This window comes from Notamacropus eugenii, chromosome 1, assembly GCF_028372415.1.
Source record: "Notamacropus eugenii isolate mMacEug1 chromosome 1, mMacEug1.pri_v2, whole genome shotgun sequence".
NCBI lineage: Eukaryota > Metazoa > Chordata > Mammalia > Diprotodontia > Macropodidae > Notamacropus > Notamacropus eugenii.
In genome coordinates, this window is record NC_092872.1 from 123,930,937 (window position 1) to 123,946,522 (window position 15,586).

The window sequence follows — 15,586 nt, forward strand, 5'->3', positions numbered from 1 at the left end:
AAACATCATTTGAAGCAAGTATTAAGTAGCTTACATGCTTTTCTATACCTTTTCTAGTTCCTGGTTAAATAACAATCATCATGTTATTGCTCTATTGCATCTGTTTCCCAAGCTTCCCTATAGCTTTCTAACCTTGCTCAATCTAAAAAGAATGAGCTACATGTATAAGTTCAAACACTAACTTCAACTTATTTCATTAAATGAATCCAAATCAAAATAGACATTCAACTTTTCCATCATTGCCAAATATTACCAGAGTATACCTGCCTCTAAGAAGCTTAGACTGAAATTCTTTTCCTCAAAATTAAGATGTCTCTGATTTAGTCTCAGGAACTTCATTCAGTCAATTGTATTTACCCAATTGGTCTTACATCATTTTGTAACAGGTAAAGATTTGATTCCAAGTTGGGACCTTTGTCCTTCACCCCAAAAGAGTTTTAGTCATATTTTTCTAAAAGGGCCCTGGAAAACCTCACTTTGTCCCACGTGAACTGTCCCTCTAGAGGCTCATAAACTTTTCCCTGTCACTATGCCCTGTCAATCCAGTTTTTCAGGTTACTGGCTACTCCCATCAAGACCATTCCTGAAACCCCCAGATGACTGGGGCAAACCTGGACACCTTCCCCAGAGGCCCTCTGTAGATAAAACACACCTTGTTTTAGTGTTACAAATGCTCAGATTCCCTAAAAGTCCACCCAACATTGAGAAATCTCAATAAACTTTGACCTTCTTTGGTTGAAATAAGGCTTGACTTGAATTCATTTGAGCAGGACTCAGCAAGTTGCTATTTTTGGGTCCTCAACAATTCCATACCATTACACTTAACCTTAAATCCCAATTTCGTTTTATGGCACAATGATACAACATCACATTTATACTTTGGTTTCCTTTCTTTACCTAATTATTCCCATTTCATTGAGAAAGAATGTTCCTGGGGATTTTATCTTTTGCAAGGCCATACCAGAGTACCCAGTTAATTGAAAACAGCAGATTCCACTACTTGTATTTTGCTTACATTTTAAATTATCTGCTTTGATTATAGAAACATGCCATGAACATAAAAGCAAGGACTTAATTAGATATCATCTCCACCTTATAACCAGACTCAGAAATAGCCAAGGGGGAAAACATTCCTTTTCAAAGGAACACAATGGGAAACTGAGACACAATTGTCCCCTGAGGCTTGTACATTACATGGCAGGTTTCACTAATCAAAAATTTTGCCAGGACTCACATCTTAAACTTGTCCTAAAAACCACTCACTAGAGATTATTTATCACCAACACAAATGCCTTGTTTAGGAACTCCATATACAAACAGTTTAAACTTTAAATAAGAGATTACAGCTTTAACAAAGTGAGGGGCTACACCACTTGCGTGATCATTTTAGACTCTTCCAAATCTTAGGGGCTATGGGTGGGACTGGCACCACTCCTCTCCTTGACAGTAGGAAATAGTTAACATCTCTTCTCTGAGTATCTGCAGTTCAGATTAGATCTTAAGAAGTCCTTCTGTGATGACTAGACTTCAAAAGGAAAGGAGGATGGGACCAGGAGGCTTTTTGTCTTAAAATTATCACAGAGCTTCCTAGAGCCATAAAATTCCTGGTCGCCCTTATCTTGTCCCTTATCTTCTAACTCCTCGTAAAACCTGAAATTATTACAAATTAATTTACAAATATAAATTAGGTTCATAGGCCTTTCAAAACTCATACAAAAGATTTTACAAAACATTTCTTCACACAACAATTATTTTCCTCTTCTAAGAACAGTTTACAATTTATCATAAAACTCTCATGAACCTAATTGGCAAAAATTACAAGATCTAAAACCAAGGTCTTTTCACATTTGCCCATAAACTTCATTTTACAAACATACTTTTGTAAATGCTCGATTCATAGCAAAAACAATTTTAGTTAAAATTTCCTTTTTAACAGCAGAAATAATCTTTAGATGGAATAGGCTTGAAAATCACACCTATATATCAAAATATATATATATTTTTCCCCAGGATTCTCATTTTCTCAATAGCAATTCTACAACACAGAAACTTACACAGAATTTATGACAACTTTTAAACCAATTCATTATTAATTTAACAATGCAATTCCTAATATGACAACATTTAGATTTACTTAAAAATTTAAAGCTATTTATGTTTACTTAAAACTTTAAATAAGCTATTACCCATTCAGTTCAATATATTTCCACATCACCTTGCACAGTTATTCATCTCCTTAGTACCACCTGGCCATGTTCTATCACCATGATTAAAGTCATCTCAGATTTGATTGAGCTACTAATTATCCAATCAAGTTACATGATTTTTCTGTCTTCTTAAAATACTTCCTCACATCCTCACTACTTACTGAAACCATCTGAAACTGACCCATTCAGAACTATTCAAACCTTATTCATCTTTTCAAGTCTCTCAATCCCATTACTCAAATTATCCAGTTCCTTCATATCTTAACTATAATTGTCTGTACTGGAATCCCTTTCTAGCTTAAGCAAAGAAGTTAACTCTACCATTATATAGCAAACATCAGCATTTTCACTGCTTATTTATAACCAAATATAAATTTCAAATTATCAAATTTCTATCACATCCTTTTAAAACCCCAATCTATATACAACAAACTCCAAATTTAAAAACTGTGTAGTACTGAATCTAACACATACCCATCCTTATACCCATCTTTGTGTTAAGCACTTTACAATCATAAATGCTGAATGGCAATATTTTTCTGCTTAATCCTGACAGGAAGAGCATTCTCAGAGGCTGCTCTGTATTCTTTTAGGTCAGATTTTAACTTGAAATCATATCAAACCTGCATTTGTAATCACTAATGATAAACATTTTTAGCCCTCCTTTTTTCCCCAAATACTCTTGGTACTGAAAGAAAACTTTATTTATAACTTCCCATAATCTCTTCTTACTCTACTTCCTTGACAAGGAAGTAATCTTCCCCTTGTCAACACGGTCTGGGTGCATGGACAGAGTTAATGCTTCTAAAAGAAATCACTGAAATTCTAAAATGAATTTGCAATTTTAAACACATTGTCTTCTGGTATCAGACATATTTGCTTAATTTAAACATAAGGTACAGATTTTAGCTTTGAGATCTCATTAAATCAAAACTTAACTTTTCACACCAGATTGCCAGTCTTTTACTCTGACAATTTCCATTACAAAAGAGATCTTCCTTTAGGTGAGGTCTGCTGCTACCCAGAGGAGGAAAGACCTTCCCAGATTCAAAAAAAAGTTTTGAATCAGAGTAATTAAAGAACCTCCTTGCCCAGGCAAAAGCACCTAAATAATTTAACACTGACAAAGTGTGACTTCCAAGCATGAAGCTTGGGAACTTAATAACTAATAGTAATAATTACAAAGCACAGTAAACAATTTTTAAATCCAATTATCTTCCATAACTTTGTCTATTTGTTTCCCAATCAGGCTAAACATTTTCTTAAGTGAGATATGGGGAAGGAGAACATGTTCTGAGCACATGGATACTCCATCATCTTACCCATAACCTCCCCTCCTTTTATATCTCAAATAAGCCAAATACTCAGCATTTCTTCCAGCTTCTTTGTTCCTTAAAAAGAAACTTAAGAGGTTAAGAGCCTAACAATTTAACTTATCAATAGAGTCACATGTTTTTAAATTGAATAATCTGCAAAGAGCAAAAATCTTTCTTTTCAAAAGTTTTCTAACTCTCTATTAACACCATTTTCAAGCCAAACTGTAAAGCATTTTTTCTCTCTCTCCAGCCCACTCACTCCTCTGAGGCTGCTGTAATCAGCGAGAGAAAGAGTAGGGAAGATTAAGAGATAGCAGAATTTCAAGGGAAAGTCCAGCTACAACCCTAGCTAGTCTGGCTAGATGCATGGCTGTATTTACAATTTAATAAAACACTTCATAAACACATGGACATACACAGAACAGATAGAGCAATACAGTTCCTCTCTTTTTAGGAAATAAACTAATTTCAGATTAGACCCATCAAAATTCAACTATTCATGTCGATTTTTTCTGATCCCAAGCCAAATTCAAAAGAATCCTTCCCAGAATCTAGATTCTCCCTCTCCCCTCTTTCTCTCTGCTCTCTCTCCAGAGCAGACAGTGCAAAGAATATAGCCAGCATTCCTTCAAATGGGCTTCTGAAGGAATACCCAGAGGATTCTTAAGAGTGCTCACTTCCCATCTGAAGACTTATGATAGGAAGGTCCCTGAAGGACTGGTCGTGCATAAGATCCCGAAACAGACAAGGCAGTGCTTAGCCACCGATTTTCAAGCCTTTGCTCAGATCCCTGACTTAATGCTGCTTCTGGCCATTCAGTTCATTGTTTCAGTAGCATTCCTGAGTTCACAACAATCCCAAACAATCCTGGAGAAGTTCGCAGTCAGAAGAGGAGAACTGGATGTTTGGGCCACTGAAAAATCAGTGGGAGTGCTCCCATCCTCCACAAGCAAGATTCCATCCTAACCTTTCTGATGCTAAAGATTCTGCAATGATCCCCCCAAAATTGTTAGAAGTGAGCCCATCTAAAAACCCCCAACAGTGAGAAACATGCTCACCTTAAACAAAGAAAAATGCCTATTGTGAAATCAGGAAAGCTTTTATTAATCTTTACATCCATTCTCTTTGAATGGACAGGTAGCCTCCCCTGAAAGGTTACAGAAAGACTACAACATGTGCAGAAAGATGAGGTTTCTTATACTGTTTTCCTAGCTTTGTATGTCCCATGATACCATCCATGTTCTCATCTCTGATAGGCTGTTCCTCACACAGCTCCTTGGGCCTGCACGTTAGTTTCTGACCTCTAACTTGTCCATGCTAGATCACAACCCTTATCACCTAGGACCGTGGAAAACAGAACTTTCTTGCCTCCCACAGGATCATGAGGATGGACATATTATTCCCTACCCAAGCATCATCTACTGGGTTCTAAATCCAAAGTAAATAGATTTTGCCTTGAGAAGACACTGGGATCTTGGATTTAAAACTTGGAGAGAGAGAGAGCACAAATACCTACTATTTACTAGGCACTGGGCTAAGTGTTTTTACAAATATTATCTCATTTGATCCTCATCACAGCCCTGAAAAGTAGAAGATATTATCTTATATTATGAATGAGCTAACTGAGGCAGGCAGAGGTCAAATAACTTGCCCAGGGTCGTATAGCTAGCAAGTGTCTGAGGCTGTATTTGAACTCTTATTTTCTTGATCTAAGGACTAAAGCTTTATCTGCTGAGACATTATCTAAAGCCAATGTATTATCACGAAAAGAGCACCAGATTTAGAGTGATGAGTCTGGTTCAAATCCTGCATTATAATTATTAGTTGTGTTACCTTGAATAAGCTCCCTAATGGTAAGTTTTCTCATATTTTAAAATTAGGATTTGGAATACTTAAAGTAGCTCTGTGCCTGATAGAGCTATTGTGAGAGAAGCATATTTTACACATTTAAATCACTTTGAAAATCTTAAGGAACATCAGAAATTTGAGTTATTATTATTGTTTTGACTTATTCAAGGTCACACAGTTAGTATCTGTCAAAGACAGAATTTAAAACATCCTTCTGGTTAGCTGTCTATCTACAAGTATCTGGGTAGCTTGACGCATAAAGCAATGGATCTGGAATGAAGAGGATTTAAGTTCCAATATTGCCTCAGATACTTATTAGATGTGTGACCCAGGGCAAGTTATTTAAACTTTTTCTGCCTCAGTTTCCTCATCTGTAAAAAAGAAGACAATAATAGCTCTTACCCCATTGGGTTATTGTGAGGATAAAATGAGATAACATTTGTAAGGTGGTTTGCAGAACTTAAAATGCTTTATAATTCCTAGCTATAATTATTATTTTGAAATTCTGCCTTTTACCCTCATTACTTCAATTATAGCACAGATATGAGCCTATTTCAGTTCTTTGGGTGAAGGGAAGCATCTGTTCTAGTGGGTGAATAATAATTTATATGACCCTTTAGGATTTGTAATATGCTTTTCCCATAGCATCACTCTAGCATTTACATAGAACCTCAAGATTTGCAAAGCACCTTATACATATTTTCCAATTTTAACCTCATATCAACCTGGGAGGGTGGTATTATCATTCTCTCAGATGAAGAAACTGAGGTAGACAGAGGTTAATGACTTACCAGGGGCCATGCAGCAAATAAGTGCCTGAAGCTGAATTTGAACTCAGGTCTTTCTCAATTCTTTATCCACTAAACCACCTTTATCATAAGGTGGAAGTATTAGTCTTCCCATTTGACAGATGAGAAGCCTGAAGTTCAGACATGTTAACCAACTCACTTAACAGTTATATTCAACTTGAATCTGGCTTTTCTAACTCCAAGTCCAGGTGCTATCTATTGCACTACAATGCATTCTGTAGAAAAATAATGCTCATGGGGGCGGAGACAAGATGGCGGAGTGAAAGCAACGACTCACCTAAGCTCCTGGAAAAACTCCTCTGGATATCTCTGGGGGGAGAGTCTGACCAGACTTTGGAGGTGTAAAATCCAGTGGGTGACAGACTTTGACGGATTCGGAGCCCAGGCTGGACCGGAGGGTCCACGGGAGGGATCTGTTCCGCGGGGGTAAGACCCCGGCGCACAGCGCAGCGCGGTCGGCGCGGCAGGGCGGAGGGGACCAGAGGAGCCCGAGAGTGGCGGGTGAGACCAGCGGAGCAGGAGATAAGCCAGGCCGAGCCGGTGAGAGCCGCTGAGTGCCAGACATCACCACAGCAGCCCTTGAAATATTCAGCCTGAAGACGGACTTCGGTGGGTCACTACTTGAACTTCCAGGAACTGGGATGGCAGAGTGATCAGTAAGTGCTCTCTCCTCCCCCCTGATGACCGTGAGGGAACCATAAAATTCTTCCCCAGATTAATCCTGGATCAGCGGGAACAGCAGAAGGGGGAGGGTGGTCTCATAACACCAGAGGCTGGAAAAGTGGCAAAGGGGGATTCTTCCTACTGTGGTGGAGGCGATCTGGAGGGACAGACGACCCAGGGCAGAGAAAATTCGCACTGAGACCCAGGCAAGCCTCAGAGCCAGGAGACGAGCCCCAGGAGGGGCGGGAACACGCGTTAGCTTCTAGGCGTGCCCCAGCTCTCCAGGGGAAAAGGGAAGACAATAGGGAAGCTGGGATTACCATCCCCTGACCTTGCCTTTGCCTCAAGTCAGCTGAGGAGATAGCCTGAGACCAGACCACACCTCCCACACACCTAACAAGCTAACCCCAGGGTTGATCGGGGAAACAAAAAACAAAAGCCTGCTTTTAGCCCAGACACACATCAGCTCAACCTAAAGATCTGTACCTTCTGACTGAAAGAACCAAAAGCTACAACACTCAGCCAACATCATGAATCGGAAAAAGCAGATGAAAAGTGAAAAAACCATAGAATCTTTCTATGGGGATAAGGACCAAAACACAAACACCAAAGAGGTTAGGGCTGAGACTGTACTTCCATCTGAAACCTCAGATGGGACTATGAATTTCTCGCAAGCACAACTAGATTACCTGGAACGTCTGAAGAAGGATATAAAAGAAAAACTGGCCAATGATTTTAAAACTATAAAAAAAGAATTCACTGATGAGAACATCACCCTGAAAAAGAAAATTGAAGAAATGGAAAAGGAAGTTCAAAAATTAACTGGAGAGAATAATTCCCTAAAAGGAAGAGCTAATCAAATGGAAAAGGAAACCCAAAACCTAATTGGGAAAATTGATCAGATGGAAAAGGAAACCCAAAACCTAACTGGGAAAATTGGTCGATTGGAAAAAGAAGTACAAAAATTAAATGGAGAAAATAGCTCCCTAAAGGGAAAAATTGGTCAGATGGAAAAGGAGATGGAAAAGCTAACTGAAGAAAACACTACGATGAAGATTAGAATTGGGCAAGTAGAAACTAATGACTCAATGAGGCAACAAGAATCAGTCAAACAAAATCTAACGAATGAAAAGATAGAAGAAAATGTAAAATATTTAATTGGAAAAACAACTGACCTGGAAAATAGATCCAGGAGAGAAAATCTAAGAATTATTGGCCTGCCAGAAACCCATGATGAAGAAAAGAGTCTGGACAATATCTTCCAGGAAATCATCAAGGAAAACTGTCCAGAAGTACTAGACTCAGAGGGCAAAATAGTCATCAAAAGAATCCACCGTTCCCCTCCCGAAAGGGATCCCAAACTCAAAACCCCAAGAAATATAGTTGCCAAATTCCAGAGCTATCAAGTGAAGGAGAAAATACTACAAGCAGCCAGAAAGAAACAATTCAAATATCAAGGACACACAGTCAGGATCACACAGGACCTTGCAGCTTCTACATTAAAAGATCGAAAGAATTGGAACCCAATATTCCGTAAGGCAAAGGAGTTGGGACTTCAACCAAGGATCAACTACCCAGCAAAGTTCAGCATAACATTTCAGGCAAGGAGAAAGTCATTCAACGAAATAAGGGATTTCCAGAGCTTCCTGACCAAAACACCAGAACTCAATAGACAATTTGATCTTCAAATGCAGGTCTCCAGAGAATCATAAAAAGGTAAACAGAGGGGAAAAAACAAAAACAAAAACTTGCTACTCAATTAGGGCAAACTGTTTACCTCCCTATAAGGGAAGATGATACCTGTTAATCTTGAGAACTGTGCAGCTATTATGATAAAAGGGATATAGGTAGAGGGAACGGGCATAAAGTAAATGATGTCATGTCAAAAATATGATTTAAGTATGAGAAGGGAATGTAATAGGAGGTGTGGAAAGGGGGAAGCAGAAAATGGCAAATTATATCACAGGAAGAAGTACAAAACTATAGTAGAGGGAAGGAGGGGAGGGAGATGAGCATTGTTTGAGAGGTACTCTCATCTGATTTGTTCAAAGGAGGGAACAATAATCTTAAGTAGATAAGCCTAACTAGCTCTATAGGTAGTAGGAGGGGAAGGGGGAAGAAAGGGGAGGGTGGCTAAAAGGGAGGAAAGAAGCAATAAGAGTAAAGGGAACTAAAAGGGAGGGGGGTCAAAAGAAGGAGGGGAAGGCTGCAGGAGGAGGGGGAGAAAAGTGAATACTATTGAGGAGGGGAAGGGAGACGGGAGAGCTAAAAGCACAAATGGTGGGAAAGAGGTTGGAGGGAAATGCACAGATTGTAATCATAACTGTGAATGTGAATGGAATGAACTCTCCCATAAAACGGAGACGGATAGCAGAATGGATTAAAAGCCATAATCCAACAATATGCTGCTTACAAGAAATACATTTGCAACGGGGGGATACACATAGGATAAAGGTCAAAGGATGGAGCAGAATATATTGTGCTTCAGCTCATGTAAGAAAGGCAGGAGTAGCAATCCTAATCTCAGACAAAGTGAAAGCAGAAATAGATCTAATCAAAAGGGATAAAGATGGAAACTATATCCTGCTAAAAGCCACCATAGACAATGAAGCAATATCATTACTAAACATGTATGCTCCAAGTGGTATAGCATCCAGATTCTTAGAGGAGAGGTTGGGGGAGTTGAAGGAAGAAATTGATAGCAAAACTATACTAGTGGGGGACCTCAACCTCCCCCTCTCTGACCTCGATAAATCCAACCTCAAAATAAACAAGAAAGAGGTTAAGGAGGTAAATAAAACTCTGGATAAGGTAGATATGATAGATCTTTGGAGAAAATTAAATGGGAATAGAAAGGAATATACCCTTTTCTCAACGGTACATGGAACATTTACAAAAATTGACCATGTACTAGGACATAAAAATCTCACAATCCAGTGCAGAAAGGTAGAGATAATCAATGCATCCTTTTCAGATCATAATGCATTAAAAATTACATGTAATAAAAGGCCATGGAAAGAGAAACCAAAAATCAATTGGAAACTAAATAATCTAATTCTAAAGAAGGGTTGGGTTAAAGAAGAAATCATAGAAACAATCAACAATTTCATTCGAGAGAATGACAATAGTGAGATAATGGGATACTGCAAAAGCAGTTATTAGGGGAAGTTTTATATCTCTGAATGCTTACATAAATAAAATAGAGAAAGAGGAGATCAATGACTTAGGCTTGCAGTCGAAAAAGCTAGAAAAAGAACAAATTGAAAATCCCCAAGTAAATACCAAATTAGAAATACTGAAAACCAAAGGAGAGATTAATAAAATTGAAATTAAGAAAACTATTGAATTAATAAATAAAACCAATAGTTGGTTTTATGAAAAAACTAATAAAATTGATAAGCCTTTGATCAATCTGATTAAAAAAAAGAAAGAAGAAAACCAAATTACTAATATTAAAAATTAAAGGGGTGAACTCACCTCCAATGAGGAGGAAATTAAAACAATAATTAGAAACTACTTTGCCCAACTTTATGCCCACAAATTCGATAATCTAAATGAGATGGATGAATACTTTAAAAAATACAAATTGCCCAGATTAACAGAAGAGGAAGTTGAATACTTAAACAACCCCATCTCAGAAAAAGAAATTGAACAAGCCATCAATGAACTCCCTAGGAAAAAATCTCCAGGGCCAGATGGATTCACAAGTGAATTCTATGAAACATTTAAAGAACAGTTAATTCCAATACTACATACACTATTCTTGAAAATTGGGGAAGAAGGAGTCCTCCCAAATTCTTTCTATGATACAAATATGGTTTTGATACCCAAACCAGGAAGAGACAAAACAGAGAAAGAAAATTATAGACCAATTTCCCTAATGAATATAGATGCAAAAATTTTAAATAAGATTCTAGCAAAACGAATACAGCATCTTATCATGAGATTAATACATTATGATCAGGTAGGATTCATACCAGGACTACAGGGCTGGTTCAATATTAGGAAAACTATTAGCATTATCGATCACATCAACAACAAAGCTAACAAAAACCACATGATTATCTCAATAGATGCAGAAAAAGCTTTTGACAAAATACAACATCCATTCCTACTAAAAACGTTGGAGAATGTAGGAATAAAGGGAACTTTCCATAAAATAATAAGCAGTATCTATCTAAAACCTTCAGCAAGCATTATATGCAATGGGGATAAGCTAGATGCATTCCCAATAAGATCAGGGGTGAAACAAGGTTGTCCATTATCACCACTATTATTTAATATGGTACTAGAAATGTTAGCTGTAGCAATTAGACAAGATAAAGATTTCCAAGGAATTAAAATAGCCAAAGAAGAAACTAAGTTATCACTCTTTGCAGATGATATGATGATTTACCTAGAGAATCCCAGAGATTCAAGTAAAAAATTACTAGAATTAATAAACAACTTTGGCAAAGTTGCAGGGTACAAAATAAACCCACACAAATCTTCTGCATTCCTATATATTAGCAACAAAGTCCAACAGCAAGAGATAGAAAGAGAAATCCCATTTAAAGTTAGGGTAGACAGTATAAAATACTTAGGAGTCTATCTGCCAAAACAAACCCAGGGATTATATGAACACAATTACAAGACACTTTTTGCACAAATAAAGTCAGATTTAAGTAAATGGAAAAACATTAGTTGCTCATGGGTAGGCCGGGCTAATATAATAAAAATGACAATTCTACCCAAATTAATATACCTATTTAGTGCCATACCAATTAAACTATCAGACAATTACTTTCTAGAGCTGGACAAAATAATATCAAAATTCATTTGGAAAAACAAAAGGTCCAGAATATCAAAGGGACTAATGAAAAGAAATGCTTGGGAAGGTGGCCTAGCGCTACCAGACCTCAAACTGTACTATAAAGCAGCAATTATCAAAACCACTTGGTATTGGCTAAGAAACAGAGAGGCAGACAAGTGGAATAGACTTGGCACTCAAGATGCAATAGGCAAAAAATATAGCAACCTTCTGTTTGATAAACCCAAGGACCCCAGCTTCTGGGATAAGAACTCATTGTTTAACAAAAATTGCTGGGAAAACTGGATAACAGTGTGGCGGAAATTAGGCATAGACCCATACCTGACACCGTACACAAGAATAAAGTCCAAATGGGTACATGATTTAGGTATAAACACTGATACCATGAATAAACTGGAGAAGCAAGGAATAGTGTATTTATCAGATCTATGGAGAAGGGAAGAATTCTTTACTAAAGGAGAGATAGAATGCATTATGAAATGCAAAATGGATAACTTTGATTACATTAAACTGAGAAGTTTTTGCACAACCAAACCCAATGCAACCAAAATCCGGAGGGATGTAGTAAATTGGGAAAGAATTTTTACAGCTAAGCTCGGGGATAAAGGCCTCATTTCTAGAATATATAGAGAACTGATCCAAATGTATAATCATACAAGTCATTCCCCAATTGATAAATGGTCAAAGGATATGAACAGGCAATTTTCAGAGGAAGAAATTAAAGCTATCTATAATCATATGAAAAAATGCTCTAAATCACTATTGATTAGAGAGATGCAAATCAAAACAACTCTGAGGTACCACATCACACCTATAAGATTGGCAAACATGACAGAACAAGAAAATGATAAATGCTGGAGAGGATGTGGGAAAGTTGGAACACTAATTCATTGTTGGTGGAGCTCCGAGCGCATCCAACCATTCTGGAGAGCAATTTGGAACTATGCCCAAAGGGCTACAAAAATGTGCATACCCTTTGACCCAGCAATATCGTTACTAGGACTATATCCCCAAGAGATCATAAAAATGGGAAAGGGTCCCACATGTACAAAAATATTTATAGCAGCACTCTATGTAGTTGCCAAAAACTGGAAGTCAAGGGGATGTCCATCAATTGGGGAATGGCTGAATAAATTATGGTATATGAATGTAATGGAGTACTATTGTGCCATAAGAAATGATGAACAAGAAGACTTCAGAGAGGCCTGGAAGGACTTATATGACCTGATGCTGAGTGAAAGGAGCAGAACCAGGAGAACTTTATGCACAGCAACAACCACAGTGTGTGAGAGTTTTTTCTGGTAGACTTAGATTTGTGTAATAACACAAGAACTTCTTACCAAAAAAAAAAAAAAAATCCCAATGGAGGATCTCAAGGCAAAATGCCTGCCACACTCAGAGAGAGAAATATGGAAGTCACTCACATATTGTAGCAGATCATGTTTGTGTATGTGTATGTGTTTGTGTATCATGTTCTGATTTGTTATACGATTTCTTTCATTTATCTTAGTCTGACTACGTAGCATGACTATAGTGAAAATATACTCAATAGGAAAGTATATGTAGAATCTATACAGAATTGTATGCAGTCGTGGGGAGGGAGGGGGGGAGTGGGGGGTAGGTGGGGGGATAAAATCACAATTGTATGGCAGTGATTGTTAAACATTACAAAATAAAAAAAAATAAATAAAAAATAAATAAATAAAAAAAATAAAAATAAAAAATAAAAATAAAAAAAATAAAAAAAAAATAATGCTCATTATGTTAGCATAAAAATTTGATTCTCAAGATAGATGGGCATGCTGGAAGTTTAATCACTACTTAGGAAGAGTTGATGGCTTGTGAAAAATGACTTCTATTTCAATACAAGCTTTAATCTCTTGAGAACACTAATAGATTTACTCTCCATGTTTTTCTTGTTCTTGAGCCTGTGACACTTGTACAACAGAAAACAGGATGACATGCAGCATTTCCACTTGCATTTAAAAGCCTTGTTACTATTAACCCTGTTTCACCAAGCAGATACTGTTCAAAACATGAGTAGCATAACTCCATATAATTTGACAATGCTTTTTGAGGCTTTGCTTTAGAAGACAGAAAGCTGGCTCAATCAACGAAGTGTTAGACTTGAGGGTAAAAAGACTTCAAATCCATCCTCACTTATGTGACCCTGGAAGAGTTGCTTAAACTGTGCTTGCCTCAATTACCTCATCTGTAAAATGCGAATAATACTAACACCTACTTCCTAGGCTTCTTATAAGGATAAAATGAGATAATATTTACAAAGCACTTTGTAAACTTTAAAAAGCTATGTAAATACTAGTTATTAATTTTATTAAGACAAGATTAAACTAGCATGTGGTTTCATAAAAAGGAGAGGGAAACATTTCAGAAATTGGATAAGCTTCACATTTATCAAGAGAATTCTCATTGTGTCTAATGTTGGAGGGATATCTAGAAAGATATTATTGCTTTGAAGTAAGCATATTAGTGAGCAGCCAAGACTGAACTGACTGATGGCTATGAGTTCCTCATCAATTTACAATGTGTTATGTTCTTTATGGGACAGCTAGGTGAATGCAGTGGATAGAAGGCTGGGCTATGTCAGGAAGATCTGAGTTCAAATCAGGCCTCAGACACTTACTAGCTGTGTGACCCTAGGCACGTAACTTAACTCCTATTTTCCTGTTTCTCATCTGTAAAATGGGAAAAAACTGGAGAAGGAAGTGGCAAACCACTCTAGTATCTTTGCCAAGAAAATCACATGAAAAAGTCCATGGGTCACACAGAAAAACATTCTTTATGTCATGTCTTATGTTTGATCAATTTTCTTTTGATGTGAAGGTTTGGACCATCAAAATCAAGAAGGTAGTTAGAGGCCTACCAACACTACAGCTGTAGATTAGCTTTAAAACATCTGAGGTCAATCCAGTCCTCAGAAAATACTACTTCTGCAATATGATATTGTAAACAGATGTGAAACGAGAAAGATTTTTGTATTAAATTTGGGATTTTTCAGCATCAAGAAGTCCTTCAGGGATGGGGTGTTATGATCTTTGAAACTGATATGATTTCATAGATGATCTATTACAGATGAATATCATTTTAATTAAGGAGAATTGCTAGCTAGTTCTTTGGAGATGGGGACTTGGTTCATGTAGATAACTACTTAAGTACATAGAGAATAGTACTTACATGGATTGCACTGTACAGCTTATAAGCAAAGTAGGCAGGCTTGTCCCGGACACAGAGAACTATAGGAAACAAAAGAAGAAACGCTTTGTTTGATATTTGCGAAAGATACTTGTATTCATTTTCTTCCACATTTCTGATGGGTGGATGATCAATTTATGGATAAAGTCCTGGCATAGTTGAGCCTGATTATCATTAGAGAGTACTGATGAGTGATGTTCTTTGAAGACATATTTATTTTGAAAATTTTAAGCAAGCCTATAGAGGTGGTCAAGCTAAGACCCACTGAAACTCGCACAAGGGTGGGAGAGTCAATCCCTTGGCGATGTCCTCACTGAGTTTCTCTTCCAAAATTGCACTCAAAGTTCTGTGTATAGAATGGTTAAAGTTGAAAGAAAACTGAGATTCCCCCTTTCTCTTCTCATCCTTAAGATAACCCTCATTTCAGCTCTGAAGTCTTTCACCTCTACAAATGCAAGAATTATGGAAATCAAAATGAACCTGAGCAAACACAAGAGGTCACCACTGTTACAGAAATGAACTTAAAAATACACATGGCAGTGCTCCATGTGCATATTGAGACTACTGTCTCACATTCCAGTCAGTTCTAGGCTTGTCTCACCTCCATCTTTCCACCTGACATAGTGAATAGAAAGTTAGCTTTGGAATCAGGAAGGTTACATTTAAAGTCTACTTTTGACATACTCTTGTGAGTTATCCTTACCAAGTTATTTAAGCTTT

General features: G+C 37.3%; 1 protein-coding gene across 1 annotated transcript in view; it reads right to left on the reverse strand.

The window, feature by feature from the left end:
- LOC140507771 (annexin A10-like) overlaps positions 1 to 15,586 on the reverse strand; it is a 55,057-nt gene that overhangs the window by 9,910 nt on the left and 29,561 nt on the right. The window contains exon 8 of the mRNA XM_072615709.1: positions 14,849 to 14,907. Within this exon, the coding sequence (XP_072471810.1) occupies positions 14,849 to 14,907 (59 nt within the window). The remainder of the gene's footprint in view (positions 1 to 14,848; positions 14,908 to 15,586) is intronic.